At 35.8% G+C, this 17,954-nt stretch overlaps 1 protein-coding gene across 2 annotated transcripts in view; it reads right to left on the minus strand.

Annotated features, from left to right (window-relative positions):
• ANKRD13C (ankyrin repeat domain 13C) overlaps nt 1-17,954 on the minus strand; it is a 98,350-nt gene that overhangs the window by 38,657 nt on the left and 41,739 nt on the right. For both annotated transcript variants that reach the window (XM_082686462.1, XM_082686463.1), the window contains exons 5-6: nt 10,740-10,785; nt 4,426-4,492 (exon numbers count right to left, since the gene is read on the minus strand). In XM_082686462.1, coding sequence (XP_082542588.1) covers nt 4,426-4,492; nt 10,740-10,785 — 113 coding nt within the window. The remainder of the gene's footprint in view (nt 1-4,425; nt 4,493-10,739; nt 10,786-17,954) is intronic.

A 17,954-nucleotide genomic window follows, 5' to 3' on the forward strand; every position in this document is an offset into this window, starting at 1 on the left:
ACCTTGTTCCCTACCATTGCTCTTGCTGCAGCTACTCCATAAAAGTTACTTCAACTGTGAAGGGCATTAATGGAAAGCTGACTTGTCTAACATTCTTTGATCCCAACAAAACCATGTTGCTAGTTCATGAGAGTATATAGGAAGGGTACATTCAGCAATAGATGGACCACATTCTCAGATTAAGGACCATGTGTCCAGTCTTGCTCTTTTGATCTACATCTATGCCTTAGGCCTAGCCATCTAATACCAAACCTGGCTTCATTCTTCAACTAGATAAATCATTTAACTTATTCCAAATTCTTGTCCTTTCTGTTTCACTTCCCAGGTTCAGATTAGCAGTCTCTTTCCCATCATTCCATAGCCTAAAAACCTTATGGATCATTTATGTGCCGAAGATTCATGGACTCACAAACTTGTGTATTTATCACACTCCTTGGTAACTAAGACCTGGCATGGTCTAGGCCCAACGGATTGGTCTCACATAAATCCCACAAACCACGGTATGTTGAAATTCCAGAATATACTAGAATGGAAAAGTTCACAAGTCCCCCAAAGTGCTTCAATCTTTCACTAGGCTTTGTAGATCACATTAGGATCTCTCTTACCGGCTAAAACACAGTATTTAATCGAAAAAATGGGTACTTAAAATACAGTACTTAATCTAAAAAATGGGTTGACACAGCTGTTAAGAGGTGCTGATTATACTGTAGCTACTGAGTTTCTAAGAATTCATTACTTCATTTAAGTTATTCAATTCTCATTCCAGGCAAAGGGAATAAGCATTCTTGTTTTCCCTACACAGAAAAATCTGAGAACTGGAAAATATCTTAGATGCTGCTTCAAAAGAGTAACTGCGGTTACATATAAGTTTATCAACAAAACTACTACCTTTTAAAAGTGAAGATGATATAGTAATTTTGATAGGGTAACAGGGAGGAACCAAAAGCAAAGAGGGAAGTATGGTTACCTTATATACAAGGCTCTCCTTTCTAAACCATATAAAATGTATACACCCCCACAGAATAAAATCAAGAAACCCTAAAAAAAAAAAAGCAAGTCACAAACTTCTAAAGGGGTGAATCCTGCCTGCTGCTTTATTGCTGAATTCTAGCTCCTGGTCCACCTCCAGGGGCCTGCTATTGTACTACCAGTGCCTGTACTACTAAATATACCCTGTTACTACCTGTATATGTGGCATAAGAAAAAATAATGACAGCAAAAGAGGCTCATCCCCTACCTCTGTAAGATGTAAGCTACTGATAATATCAAAAAGGAAAAGATCAGGGGCACTGGGGTGGCTCAGTGGGTTAAGCCTCTGCCTTCAGGTCAGGTCATAATCCCAGGGTTCTGGGATTGAGGCCCGCATAGGGCTCTCTGCTCAGCGGGAAGTCTGCTTCTTCCCCCTCCACCGCCTGCCTCTCTGCCTACTTGTGATCTCTGTCTGTCAAATAAATAAATAAAATCTTAAAAAAAAAAAAAAAAAGATCATTTTATATAAGTGGTCTATTTGGACTTCAAACTTCTACCAGGGAACTCCAGACCCCACATAAAAGAGGGAATGAAACAGAACAATCTCCTGCCTCCATTTCCTTCTTGCCTAAACTGGATGAAAGCAGTAGTGGGTTGGAAGGAATGGAGATACAAGGAAGGGGTAGAGATAAGAACAGTGAAGGAAGAGATGCACAGAGAGGAACAGGAAGACAAAGACAGACAGACATGGTGACATTTGAAACCTTAGATCTAGCCATACCTAAAATCACTCATAGCCAATTTTTATTTGTGTTTTTATCATTTGCAATTACAAGGAGACTGCCCAGTACATTTTCTGGAATATCCCTGACATACTAGATGGCCTACTGTATTACACATGCCTCATAAGGATATAATTACCATGATGGCATTTTAATGTATTAACTATTCCTTGCTTTAAAAATTTGAGTCTAAATATTTTTAATTTTTGCCATGTGATTAGCCATGAAAAAAAAATTATATAACTGCAAAAATCTGAATAGAAAATGTTAAAAAAAAAAAACCAGAAAACATTCTTTTTGAGATAAAAGCTTGAAAAATGCCAAGTAACAATGAAAAAGAATATAGAGCCTTCTCTTGAGACAGGAAAAGCGTGAGAAGAGGCAAAGTTTGGCCTGATCATTTCAGTCAGTGGTTACAGAATGCCTCATAATTATTAACAGTGAAAATGTTTACTAATATTCTCAAAAATAAAGTTACTCATACATTCCTATTTCCACTAAAGTATTCATTTCTCCTTGACACCAGAGAAGATATTTTAAATGATCACATGGTTGTCATGAAACACAAGTAAACTTTAAAGATTTCTTTGAACACAGTTTAAAATTCAGTTTCATTTGAAGTGATGTTAAAAAAAAAAAAAACTATCTCATGATGTTTACATTTGAAAGTTATTTAATCTTAATGGTTTTTTTTTATTAGGTTCCTCTCATCTATGCAAAAAAAACCCTTTGTCATACATGCTAAAACCCAGCCTCTCCATTAATTTGATAAACTTGGTAATGAGAGCTTTAGAACCTATCACTTATCTCCTTCATCCTCAGTTGGTTGTAAGCCCCAGGACTGAGTATCTTGATAAATTATAGTAGCTTCCTCTTAATCTTTATTACTCTATATTCTCTGGCACTATTATTTCATTGTCTTTATTTATTATGTAATATGCATATCATTTACTTATAAAATTCATATATAAATGTGAAATAATTTTTTAAAAGAAGCTCCTTTTATCCTACATTTAAGACTCAGAACTAAAACTAACCTTTTTAAAAGTAGCATATGGAAAATAATAATGTTCTCCCAAATTATCTACTACCTTTGGCAAGCACCTAAACATTGTTAAAATGATGAATAATTTTTGATAAAAATCATAATATAATGTTAATAGGCTGTGAAATAAATCTACATCATTATCAAATCCTTTCCTAGTTTTTCTTCTATTTTTCTGTATTTTGCAAGATTTCTATACGGACTATGAATTTAACGTACCTAAGTACTTCCATAATTAGAAACATCTGAAGAGGTTGTTTTTAAAAACAAAAACCAGAAATATCCACCTGAATCAAATTCTACTGCTTGAGGACAATTACCGTAGAACTTACTTTCAACTAAAGATTATCTCTTCACTGTAATTTAACATAACTCTTAATAAATCTCAGAGCTGACCTTCTAAAATTTCTACCTTGTGACATGGTGATAACGAATAGGAAGTCAAAGGTCCTGACCCAGCCATTAATTCACAATATGCTCTTATAAAAATCACTTCACCTCTCTAAATTTTCTCATCTATAAAACGAAAAGTTTTGGGGGCACGTGGGTGACTCAGGCATTAAGCTCTGCCTTCCACTCCTTCTCTCTCTCCCACTCCCCCAGCTTGTGTTTCCTCTCTTGCTGTGTCTCTCTCTGTCAGATAAATAAATAAAATCCTTAAAAATAATAATACTAAAACAAAGAGTTTTTATGAGATAGTCTCGAGATATTTCCAGTTCTAGACCTTTACATGTCCAAATTAATATTCTGGAGACATGGAGAGACACAGATTTACAAAATTACTGACATATATATATATTTATTATAAATACACACACATATATATATAAGTTGGCATATTCATTAGTATTATATACATCTTACATATGTAATTTATAAAGAGACCTGTATTTTTTTAAAAGATTTTATTTCATTATTTGACAGAGACACAGTGAAAGAGGGAACACAAGCAAGGGGAGGGGTAAAGGGAAAAGCAGGCTTCCTGCTGAGCAGGGAGCCCAACGTGGGGCTCAATCCCAGGACCCTGGGATCATGACCCAAGCCAAAGGCAGATGCTTAACTACTGAACCATCCAAGCGCCCCTAAATATACCTATATTAATATAAAGTTTAAGATACAAGTAATGATAAGAGTAAAATAAATACCATCAGACCAAAAATCAATCTTAACTTTAAAAAGAAGAAGAAGAAAATTAAAATTAGCCTTAAAGTGTTCCCTAGAAGGATAGATGATCAAATAGTGCATGGATAGGCAGAGGAGGGAGGGGTATGAGAGGGACTGTGAAAAAAGAACAAGAGTTGGGTGCTCCTTATGTGTGTCCCTATTCCTTATAAAGTCAGGATCAGAGAGATAACCACCTTAGATCTTCCCATTTTAAGATATTCATGATCCTCACTCTATTTGCCTCCTAGATAGTCTGCAGTTGAATAGGAATAGTTGATTTAGTCAAGATTTTATCTTTGGTTTCTTCTCTGTATGATGTCTCAAATAAGATAATATACTGTGAATATATTACAGCATGTTTAAGTTATTAAATACTACATCCAAATGTAACCTATTAATATAGAAAGAAAACCTTTCTCTAAATCTCAATTTTCTGTTACTCAGAAAAATATCAAATCACCTTACCTGATATTGATACCTTGTTTGTATATTTTACATGCATCAGAAGGCAGAATACGGGAAAGTAAAGGCACTGTATTTTTAAAAAGAAAAGATAAAAGATAACTACCTAGTTTTGAGACATTACAAATTTCTTAATTAGAAAAAGAGTAACTTAAACATTTTATTAGTTCACTAAAATTGTAATAATTTCCTTTAAAATAGTATTTTCCACTTAAAAATAATATATAAAGCAATTCTGAGCAACTTCAAAAATCTACTATTTAATTGGAATTGTTATATAGTTCACCACTCTGCCCACCTACCCACCCACAAACACGCAAATAGCAGAGTCAACACAGTGTCACTCTTGGGTTCATATTGAAGGACATTATTACAGATGAGGAAACAGTGCCCTGTGACAACCAAACCATCCTGAATGGGTAACCTGATGAACCTGGATCCTTCCTAATCCTTTAAATACAACCTCATTAAATAGTAGAAAAGCAATGCGTATTTTAAAACACAGACATTTTTAGAGCTAAATAGTCTAATTTGAGGTTGAATTACAAATATGTGATCTTGGTTACTTAAGCTTACTGCACCTTAGTTTCAAAATCTGTAAAACAGAATCATACATTTACCTACAGATTTCTACATCCAGTATTGTTCATATTCATATCACAAGCATATTCTGATATTTTTATTATTTATTAACTGCTACGTTTTGGGAAATAGTTATTCTTTGGATGAATAAATCTATATACAGGCTATACTAAGCTACCACATACAAAAGAAGAAAAAACCAAAATGTGAAGTTCAAAATACTTGAAATCAAGATCACATCACATATACATATGTATATAAGAATGTGTGTGTACAAGATATACTACATGCATATTTTACAAAATTCAGCATTTTAAAAATGAATGATAAATCAACCTCAGTTAAAAAGAAACAAAATTTTCAGAGAAATTAAAGGTTAATTTTTTAGTTAACTTTTTAAAAAGCATCATTATTTTCTAATTAACATAAAACATATATCAATGTCTTTTTTAAATTCTTAGAGGTCATATAATTCATGATTTTCAGCATTAAAGATAATTTTCTAGACATTTCATTATACAAAAATAAGTTACTGCCCAAAGGGAGTATCAACTAAGAGTTACCCTAGTCAGAGAATATAAGTCATTTTCTTTTCTTTTCTTTTCTTTTTTTTTAGTTTAAGAGGTATAATTTTTTTTTTAAGATTATTTATTTATTTATTTGACAGAGAGAGATGACAAGCAGGCAGAGAGGCAGGCAGAGAGAGAGGAGGAAGCAGGCTCCCTGCAGAGCAGAGAGCCCGATGCGGGGCTCGATCCCAGGACCCTGGGATCATGACCTGAGCCAAAGGCAGCGGCTTAACCCACTGAGCCACCCAGGCGCCCCATCAGAGGTAGAATTTAGTCATTTATCAGTTGCATATAACACCTAGCATTTATTACATCAAGTGCCCTCCTTAATACCCATCACCCAATTATCCCTTCCCCATACCCAACTCCCTTCTAGCAACCCTCAATTTATTTCCTTGAGTTCAGTGTCTCTTAAGATTTGCCTCCCTCTCAATTATTATCTTATTTTTCCTTCCCTTCCCCTATGTTTTGTTTCTTAAATTCCATATATGAGTGAAATCATATGGTATGTGTCTTTCTCTAACTGACTAGTTTCGCTTAGCACAATACCCTCTAGCAGTTCCATTCATGTCATTGCAAATGCCAAGGTTTCCTTCTTTTTGATGACTCAGTAACCATTATGATAAAAATATTTCCTCATATGAAACAACAAAGTTGAGAATAGCAATAATAGCATTTATCTTATATAAATGATCAAAGCTCTTCTTTAATGCTCCTTAATCAAGATCCAGTTTTTCTGTCCTTAAGTGTTTAGTAAAGCGTGAAAAAGATAATTAAAGATAGTATCCTAATTTGTGAATTTAACTTAATTTATTGCATCTTTTGAAGTAGTATGGTAACCTATGGTAACAAAACAAAATTTAGAATTATGTATCAATACTTATTTATCAAAAATCAGAAACACAGGAACAGACAAATACAGAGACAAAATAAATTGAGGAATTGAGAAGCAAAAGCTAATAAAAAGGGAAAAAGGAACATCATAGACAAAAAAAAAAAAAAAAGATTCCTGCTAGCTTTTAATACATTCCAAAAATGGAGCAATTTGCATTTTCCCAATTCTGTGATGACTTTTCTCCTCCCTCAAATAAACTGAACAATTGAGGTCTCTTTATCTTAAGCTATCTCAGCATAATCTGAGAGTTTAACATAGCACTCCAAAGGTAGCATAATTCACTGAACTGAAAAAAGAAGAGTCTCTACATTTTAATTTTGGATTTGTTTTTCCTTTTCAACACTTCCTTTTGATTCAGGGTCTTTTCTGGTTCCATACAAATTTTAGGATTGTTTGTTCCAGCACTTTGAAAAATGCTCTTGGTATTTTAATCGGGATGACAATGAAAGTATAGATTGCTCTGGGAGGCACAGATATTTTAACAATGTCTATTCTTACAATCCATGAGCATGGAATGTTTTTCCATCTTTCTGTATCTTCTTCTATTTCCTTCATGAGTGTTTTGTAGTTCCTAGATCCTTGTACTCTTTGGTTAGGTTTATTCCAAGATACCTTATGGGTTTTGGTGCTATTGGTGCTACTGTATACGGAATCGATTTTCTAATTTCTCTTTCTACAGTTACATTGTTAGTGTATAGGAAAGCAATTGATTTCTACGCATTGATTTTGTATCCTGCCACATTACTGAATTGCCCTATGAGTTCTAGTAATTTGGGGATGGAATCGTTTGGGTTTTCCACATAAAGTATCATATCATCTGTGAAAATAAAGAGTTTAACTTCTTCTTTGCCAATCTGAATACCTTTTATTTCTTTCTGCTGTCTGATTGCTGTGCCGATGAGTATTAACGAGAGCAAAGACTGCATGGAGAACCAGGTGTTATACGCAATGAATCATGGAACACGACATCAAAAACTAATGAGGTACTGTATGGTGACTAACATAACATTAAAAAAAAAAAAAAAAGGTTTTCCTGTCATTTATACCTTGATCTTAAGAATAGTTTCTAAACCTAGTATTTTCCATCTACAATATCTACAACATACAAATAATAGTCTCAAATACAGAAAGGATACTCTGTAGATTATGAAATAAAGAAACTTCTAAAACATTAGTTTTTCTTTTTAACTGTGCTATATACACAGACCTAAATTTGAAGTCATGATTATTACAATGCTATTAATTATTTAATGTTTTGCAGTAGGTATAAAAAGGGCTTCCTTCAAAAACATAGTTTCATTTCTTCCACACCAAAATAAAAGTTTGCAGTATCTGTGGTAGTTATTAACCTCATTTAAAAATGAAGACACTTGGGATAGTTACGTGATTTGCCACATCAGATAGCAGCCAGCACTTCTGAGTCTGATTTAAAGCTTTTCTATACCTAAAATCCTAAGCTGGAATAGTTTAGTTTACTTGCTATTAATCAAGTCTGAAGCAATTTTCAGTCAAACACTAGATATAACAGTATGAAAAAGGGTGGGCATGCTCCACTACCTGTAATTAAACCTAATCCTGGATCTCAGTATTTCCTAACTTTCCCTTATTTCTGAGTTGCTCTTTTATTTTTTTAATATCAGAGTTTTTTTTAAAGTGTCATATTTAAGTAGCATTTTATGTTTGCAAAGGGAATTTATAAATTCTTCTTCTTCTTTTTTTTTTTTTTAAGTAGGCTCCATGACCAAAACATGGGGCTTAAACTCACAACCCTGAGATCAAGAGCTATATGTTCTACCAACTAAGCCAGCCAGGTACCCCAATATTAGCGGTTTTGACAATGCAAAGAAACACGCCTAAATTCTACAAAAAAGCTGATTAATCAAAGCTAAAAATAGGGATTATCCTGCATTTTTTAAATCCAAAGTTTCTAAATTAAATATAGCCAGTGAGCTTAGTTTTTAGAGTTACACATGATATCCAGCCCTTAGATTCTAGTAGTTTTGACAGAAATCAGTAAAATTCTTTATCAACAATAAAACAGATGTGCTGACTTTTTTGCATCAAAGTCAAGTTCCCAAAGAAGCCATACTTTCAATACCGCAGTTGTTATGTCATAAATTTGATTATGCAATATTTATAAAGTTTATAACTACAGATACATGTATAATTTCAGCAGCGCTTACATCCATTTCTGTTTCTTCACATAACTGAAATGTTACTTTTAAAATTTTTAAAACATTTTAAAAGATAAACTTCTTAGATAAACTATTTTAGAATTTAAACTACTAACAATTTCTTGAGAATCAGTTAAAGAGCCAATATACTCAAGGAACTACTTCAATAGAAGATTGCCAAGCAGGGGTGCCTGGGTGACTCAGTGGGTTAAAGCCTCTGCCTTCAGCCCGGGTCATGATCCCAGGGTTCAGGGATTGAGCCCCACATCGGGCTCTCTGCTCAGCAGGGAGCCTGCTTCCTCATCTCTCTGCCTGCTTCTCTGCCTACTTGTGATCTCCTTCTGTCAAATAAATAAATAAAATTTTAAAAAAAGAAAAAAGAAAAGATTGTCAAGCAGGCCTGGGGTTTTTACAGATGGAAAAAAAAATGGGTAAAAACAATAGTATTCAGGTTTTACACCAATCTGACTTGAAGTTCTTTTATTTTACAAAGCTACTACAAATCCCTTTTTCTCTCAGTGTTCTAAAACACCAGGACTCTGAATGTTATAGAAAGCATAAAGGCAAGGTAGATTTATAGTGTAAAAAAATCATGTGTGATTTTGATGGAGCCAAAACTAACCTAATAACCTAGAGTTGTAACAATGTTGGAAAAAAATGATTATGTTAGAAATCAAAACTTTACATTTAGAGATAAAACACACTATAAAAATTTTAATCATTCATGCTATACATTATTATGTATTTGTTAAAATAAAGTACTTCCTCATGAACCAATGTGGAAATATGTCTATGATACATTATGTAAAAATGACAAATGGCATAACAATATAATGGCAATGATCCCATTAAAAAATAATTCTGAGGATAAATACACAAATATGTATTCATTTGTGTGTGTATATATACATGTACACATACACCTGTATTAATTTTGAAAAAGGTTTGAAAGCATTCACGTGAACGGTAACTGATTTTTATGGTTGTCAATATCTGATTAGTTTGATGATGATTTGGGGGATAAATATCACTAAGCATTCAAATACCTTTGTATCATAGAAATTAATTGAGATGCTTTAAAAAAATATGTAAGGGCGCCTGGGTGGCTCGGTGGGTTAAGCCGCTGCCTTTGGCTCGGGTCATAATCTCAGGGTCCTGGGATCGAGTCCCGCATCGGGCTCTCTGCTCAGCAGGGAGCCTGCTTCCTCCTCTCTCTCTCTCTCTGCCTGCCTCTCTGCCTACTTGTGATCTCTCTCTCTGTCAAATAAATAAATAAAATCTTTAAAAAAAAAAATATGTAAGATCATTATATCCAAGCCTACATACAAATTACATTGCTTTTAAATCTTCAAAAAACACTCCAAATTTAGTAGTTGCTTAACTAGTAAAGATCACTAGCATCAAATTCCTATTTAGATATGAAGGTTTTCTCCCTAAATGGACTGAGGTTTAAAATGGGGATGAGGGAAACTTACCTTGCCAAGATAAATCATTAAATGACTGCAAAATATCTAGGGATTAAGATCTTATAAATAATTGAAACAGTGAGCAACCAAACAGTATGTTAAACAAGTAGCTATAAAGTATACAATAAAAGTGGCAAAAATGACTGAAAGATGACAAAATATACAGAATCGCAATGTTAACTGAATTCTTCTCATTCAGGGATCTAAGTACTATATTTCAATTTCCTTAAATTCAGTAATTTAATAATCCTATAATTATTCTCTTCCCTTTGAGAATTCCTTATATTTATTACAATATTTAAACCATCATTTTATTTAAAAGAAAAGACAATTTTCAATCTTATTAAAAATAAGATTTTTGAAAGTTTTTTTAAGTTAATTTTATTTTCTTTCAGAGTTCCAAAACTCATTGTTTATGCACCATACCCAAGATTTTTGTAAGTTATTATTTAGGTTGGGATAATTAAGTATTACTATAGGGCTTTACTACCATTACATTGAATGTAATGAAAGATACTTATTTTTCCTTAAGGCAAGTGGCAAATCTGCTAACATTTCTATAGAATAGCTATTTTTGCACTTGCATTTCTGCATGTGCACATATTTTACAGTGAAACAAGCGCACTCTTACCCCAGCTTTGAAAATCCCAGTGAAGTTCCAGATAAAAGTCACCTAGCTGAGAAACAAAATACAAATAATTACTGAATGCATCTTAGTTTAACAGCTCTTATATCTACTGAATATTTTGTTATTTTTTTCAATCTATAATCATAAAAGATCTATACAGGAACAGAAAGTAGTTTCAATTTCTGAATTGGAAGAAAAAATATGGTTAAATCACAAAATAAAATATTACAACAGTACACATTATGATACTTATCTCCAAAGGAAAATATGCACCAACTGTACATTTTACAAGAATATTTTAATCACACTGAAACATATCTGAAACTCACAGGCATTTAAATTGGTATCAACAGTGTTGGGAAAGGCAAGATGGCAGAGAAGAAGCAGACTGAAATGACATCAGATCCCAGGAGTTAAGCTAGGTAGGTATCAAACCATTTTGAATACCTACAAACTTAACAGGAGATAGAAGAAAAGAAGAGCAGCAACTCTAGGAACAGAAAACCCACCACTTTCTGAAAGGCAGGATGTGCGAAGAAGTGAATCCAAAGCAACGGGAAAACAGACCGCAGAGGGAGGGGCTGGCTCCTGGCAAGTGGCAAAGCAGTGCACAAAATTAGAACTTTCAGAAGTCTGCTCCACTGAGGGACATCGCTCCAGAGGTGAAGTAGGGGTGAAGCCCTCACGGGGACAGTGTGGTCTCAGGTCCCGTGGGGTCACAGAAAGATTGGGGGTGTCTAAGTGTGGCAGAGCTGTAGGGTATCGGGTTGGGGAAGCCTACTACAGAGACAGAGCCGAAGAATGAGCGTTCAGATCAGAGTTATCTTAAACCGGGGTCCAAGGCACAGTCAGACCACTGCTCTTCCAGCAGGTACCCCATAAACGGCAGATCCGGGGAGACTCACCTTCCTCCTCCAGGAAGAGCAGTGCAGCAGTAATCTGCTAGGTTTGGAGACTCCAAACGGGGTCTCCAGCTAGAGTTTGGAGACAGTTTCTATCTCCAAACAGATAGAAACACTTGGTCACAGGCCGGATGAGCTCGGAGAGCAGCCAGAAACCAGGGAGTCAGGAGTGACTGACTGCTTATCTTTGAGGGCTTGCTGTGGAGTGAGGCCCCCAGCTCTCAGCTCCTATGGGGCAGGAAACTGGGAGACTGCCATTTTCATTCCCATCCTCCAAACAAGTACGGGAAGCATTCAGGAAACAAAAGCTCCAAGAGCGAACCCAAGATTACTTAGCCTAGTCCCTGGCAAGGGTGGTGCAATTCTGCCTAGGGCAAAGACATTTGAAAATCACTGCAAGAGGCCCTTCCCACAAAAGATCAGCAAAAACAGCCAGCTAAGACCAAGCTCACCAATCAAAGAGAAGAGTAGAACTCCAGAGCTGGGGGAAAGCAATGGATACAATTCATGGCTTTTTCCCCATGATACTTTAGTCTTGCAAAGTTAAATTTTTTTAATTTTATTTTTTCTTATTCTGTTTTTTTTAACTTTTCCTCTTTCCTCTTTTTTTTTTTTTAAAGATTTTATTTATTTATTTGACAGACAGAGATCACAAGTAGGCAGAGAGGCAGGCAGAGAGAGAGAGGAGAGAAAGCCGGCTTTCCGCGGAGCAGAGAGGTCGACATAGGGCTCGATCCCAGGACCCCGGAACCACGATCGAGCTGAAGGCAGAGGCCTTAACACACTGAGCTACCCAGGCGCCCCTCCTCTTTCCTCTTTTAACTATTTTAAAGTTTATCATAACAATACCTTTCTAAAAAAACAAAAATCTTTTTAAACTTCCATTGTTATAGTCATATTTTATCCCTTCATTGTATTTAACCTTCTTTTGTATAATACAGGGTTTTTGTTCCTAAAAAATTTTGGTATACAGTTTCTTCAAATAGATCAAAATATACCCTAATCTAGCACATGGCTTTGTTCTAGTCTCCAGACTATGCACATTCCCTCCTCTTTTTTTTTTTTTTTCCAACCAATTTATCAATTCCTTTTTTAGAATCTTTTTTAAAATTTTTATCTTTACAGTCACACTCCACCCTTTCATCATGTTTACCCTTATTTTTGTCTATATATACATAAATTTTTCTTTCTTTAAAATTTTGGGAGATAGGTTCTTCTAAGAGACCAATATACACCCAAAATCAAGTGAGTGGCTCTGTTCTATTCACCAGTCTAAAATATATATATACACACACATATAATATGTGTGTGTGTGTGTGTGTGTGTATAAAATATTTTATTATTTATTTTTAAAATTTTTATTTCTTTTTTTCCCCCCTTCTTCTCCCCCCAGTTTTGACTCTCTTCTGGTTTGGTTAGCATACATTTTTCTGTGGTCTTTGCCACCCTTTTGGCATTTTATAAACTCATTCATATATCCTTATCTGGATAAAATGACAAAGTGGAAAAACTCACCACAAAGAAGAGAACAAGAGGAAGTATCAATGGCTAAGGACCTAATCAACACGGACCTTGGGAATAGGTCAGAACAAGAGTTCAGAACTACATTTCTCAAGATGCTAGCTGGGCTCAAAAAAGCTATGGAAGATATCAGAGAAACCCTTTCTGGAGAAAAAGAACTAAAATCTAGCCAAATTGAAATTTAAAAAGCTATTAATGAGGTGCAATCAAAAATGGAGGCTCTTACTGCTAGGATAAATGAGGCAGAACAGAGAATTAGTGATATAGAAGAACACATAATGGAGAATAAAGAAGCTGAGCAAAAGAGAGACAAGCAACTACTGGACCATGAGGGGAGAAACTGAGAGAGAATTGATATGTTAAGATGAAACAACATTAGAATAATTGGGATTCCAGGGGCGCCTGGGTGGCTCAGTGGGTTGGGCCGCTGCCTTCGGCCCAGGTCATGATCTCAGGGTCCTGGGATCGAGTCCCGCATCGGGCTTTCTGCTCAGCAGGGAGCCTGCTTCCTTCTCTCTCTCTCTCTCTCTGCCTGCCTCTCAGTGTACTTGTAATTTCTCTCTGTCAAATAAATAAATAAAATCTTTAAAAAAAAAAAAAAAAAAAAAAAAAAAAGAATAATTGGGATTCCAGAAGAAGAGGAAAGAGAGAGGAGGGCAAAAGGTATACTGGAGCGAATTATAGTAGAGAATTTCCCCAATATAGCAAAGGGAACAAGCATCAAAATCCAGGAGGCAAAGAAAACCTTACTCAAAATCAATAAAATAGGTCTACACCCCATCATCTAATAGTGAAACATACAAGTCTTAGTGACAAAGAGAAAATCATAAAAGCAGCTCAAGACAAGAAGTCTGTAACATACGATGGTAGGTTTATTAGACTGACAGCAGACTTATCCACAGAGACCTGGCAGGCCAGAAAGAACTAGCATGATATATTCAGAGCACTAAATGAGAAAAATATGCAGCCAAGAATACTATATCCAGCTAGACTATCAATGAAAATAGAAGGAGAGATAAAAAGCTTCCAGGACAGGGTGCCTGGGTGGCTCAGTGGGTTAAAGCCTCTGCCTTCAGCTCAGGTCATGATCCCAGGGTCCTGGGATCGAGTCCCGCATCGAGCTCTCTGCTCAGCAGGGAGCCTGTTTCCTCTCTCTCTCTCTCTCTCTCTCTCTCTCTCCCTCTCTCCCTGCCTGTTTCTCTGCCTGCCTGTCAAAAGACACAGGGTATCAGAATGGATAAAAAACAAAAACAACAAAAAACACATCAATATGCTGTCTACAAGAAACTCATTTGAGACCCAAAGAAACCTCCAAATTTAAAGTGAGGAGGTGAAAAACAATTTACCATGCTAATGGACATCAAAAGAAAGCTAGGGTGGCAATCCTAATATCAGATAAACTAGATTTTAAACCAAAGACTATAATAAGAGATGAGGAAGGACACTACATCATACTTAAAGGATCTACCCAACAAGAAGATCTAACAATTTTAAATATCTATGCCCCAAACATGGGAGCAGTCAACTATATAAACCAATTAATAACAAAATCAAAAAAACACATCAACAGTAATACAATTAATAGTAGGGGACTTTGACACTCCCTCACTGAAATGGACAGATGTTCTAAGCAAAAGATCAACAAGGGAATAGTCTTTAAATGACACACTGGACCAGATGGATATCACAGATATATTTAGAACATTCCATCCCAAAGCAACAGAATACACATTCTTCTCAGGTGCACATGGAACATTCTCCAGAATAGATTACATCCTGGGTCACAAATCAGGTCTCCACTGGTACCAAAAGATTGGGATCATTCCCTGCATACTTTCAGACCACAATGCTTTGAAACTAGAACTCAATCACAAGAGAAAAGTGGGAATGAACTCAAATACATGGAAGTTAAAGAGCATCCTACTAAGGAATGAATGGGTCAACCAGGAAATTAAAGAAAAATTGACAAAATTCATGGAAACAAACGAAAATGAAAACACAACTGTTCAAAATCTGTGGGGCACAGCAAAGGTGGTCTTGAGAGGAAAGTATATAGCGATACAACCCTTTCTCAGAAACAAGAAAGGTCTCAAGTACAAAACCTAACCCTACAACTAAAGGGGCTGGAAAAGAACAGCGAAGAAAGCCTAAGCCCAGCAGGAGAAAAGAAATAATAAAGATCAGAACAGAAATCAATAAAACAGAGACCAGAAAAACAATAGAACAGATTAACGAGACTAGGAGTTGGTTCTTTGAAAGAATTAGTAAGACCGATAAACCCCTGGCCAGACTTATCAAAAAGAAAAGAGAAAGGACCCAAATTAATAAAATCATGAATGGAAGAGGAGAGATCACAACCAACACCAAAGAAATACAAACAATTATAAGAACATATTAGAGCAACTGTATGCCAGCAAAGTTGACAATCTGGAAGAAATGGATGCACTCCTAGAGACATGTAAATTATCAAAACTGAACCAGCAAGAAATGGAAACCCTGAACAGAACCACAACCAGTAAGGAGATTGAAGCAGTCATCAAAAATCTGCCAAAAAAAGAACCCAGGGCCAGACGGCTTTCCAGGGGAATTCTACCAAACATTTAAAGAAGAAACTGTTTCCTGAAACTGTTCCAAAAAATAGAAATGGAAGGAAAACTTCCAAACTCATTTTATGAGGCCAGCATTACCTTGATCCCAAAACCAGAAAAAGACCCCACCAAAAAGAAGAATTACAGACCAATATCCTTGATGAACACAGATGTGAAAATTCTCACCAAAATACTAGCCAGTAAGATCCAATAGTACATTAAAAGCATTATTCACCACGACCAAGTGGGATTTATTCCAGGGCTGCAAGGTTGGCTCAACATAAGCAAATCAATCAATGTGATACAATACATTAATAAAAGAAAGAATAAGAACCATATGATACTCTCAATAGATGCTGAAAAAGCATTTGACAAAGTAAAGAATCCCTTCCTGATCGAAACTCTTCAAAGTGTAGGGATAGAGGGCACATACCTCAATATCATCAAAGCCATCTATGAAAAACCCACCACAAATATCGTTCTCAATGGAGAAAAACTGAGAGCTTTTCCGCTAAGGTCAGGAACACGGCAGGGGTGTCCATTATCACCACCACTATTCAACATAGTTCTAGAAGTCCTAGCCTCAGCAATCAGACAACAAAAAGAAATTAAAGGCATCCAAATCAGCAAAGAAGTCAAACTCTCACTCTTTGCAGATGATATGATACTTCATGTGGAAAACCCAAAAGACTCCACTCTAAATCTGCTAGAACTTGTACAGGAATTCAGTAAAGTGTCAGGATATAAAATCAATGCACAGAAATCAGTTGCATTTGTTTACTCCAACAGCAAGATAGAAGAAAGAGAAATTAAGGAGTCAATCCCATTTACAATTGCACCCAAAACCATAAGATACCTAGGAATAAACCTAAACAAAGAGGCAAAGAACCTGAACTCAAAAAACTAGAGTACTCATGAAAGAAACTAAAGAAGACACAAAGAAATGGGGAAATGTTCCATGCTTATGGATTGGAAGAACAAATATTGTGAAAATGTCTATGCTACCTAAAGCAATCTACACATTTAATGCAATTCCTATCAAAATCCCATCCATTTTTTTTCAAAGAAATGGAACAAATAATCCTAAAATTTGGAAACAGAAAAGACCTCAAATAGCCAAAGGAATATTGAAAAAGAAAGCCAAAGCTGGTGGCATCACAATTCCAGACTTCAAGCTCTATTTCAAAGCTGTTATCATCAAGACAGTATGGTATTGGCACAAAAACACACACTCAGATCAACGAAACAGAATAGAGATCCCAGAAAGAGACCCTCAACTCTATGGTCAACTAATCTTCGACAAAGCAGGAAAGAATGTCCAATGGAAAAAAGACAGTCTCTTCAACAAATGGTGTTGGGAGAATTGGACAGCCACATGCAGAAGAATGAAATTGGGCTATTTCCTTACAGCACACACAAACATAACTCCACATGGATGAAAGACCTCAATGTGAGACAGGAATCCATCAAAATCCTTGAGAAGAACACAGGCAGCAACCTCTTCAACCTCAGCCACAGCAACTTCTTCCTAGGAACATCGCCAAAGGCAAGGGAAGCAAGGGCAAAATGAACAATTGCGATTTCATCAAGATCGAAAGCTTTTGTACAGCAAAGGAAACAGTCAACAAAACCAAAAGACAACTGACAGAATGGGAGAAGATATTTACAAATGACATATCAGATAAAGGGCTAGTATCCAAAATCTATAAAGAGCTTAGCAAACTCAACACCCAAAGAACAGATAATCTAATCAAGAAATGGGCAGAGGATATGAACAGACATTTCTGCAAAGAAGACATCCAAATGGCCAACAGACGCATGAAAAAATGCTCCACATCACTCGGCATCAGGAAAATCCAAACTAAAACCACAATGAGAAAACACCTCACACCAGTCAGAATGGCTAAAATTAACAAGTCAGGAAATGACAGATGCTGGCGAGGATGCGGAGAAAGGGGAACCCTCCTACACTGTTGGTGGGAATGCAAGCTGCTGCAGCCGCTCTGGAAAATAACATGGAGTTTCCTCAAAAAGTTGAAAATAGAGCTACCCTATGACCCAGCAATTGCACTACTGGGTATTTACCCTAAAGATACAATCATAGTGATCCGTAGGGGCACATGCACCTGAATGTTTATAGCAGCAATGTCCACAACAGCCAAACTATGGAAAGAACCTAGATGTCCATCAACAGATGAATGGATAAA

Source organism: Mustela nivalis, assembly GCF_964662115.1.
Source record: "Mustela nivalis genome assembly, chromosome: 10".
In the NCBI taxonomy this organism is placed as follows: Eukaryota; Metazoa; Chordata; class Mammalia; order Carnivora; family Mustelidae; genus Mustela; species Mustela nivalis.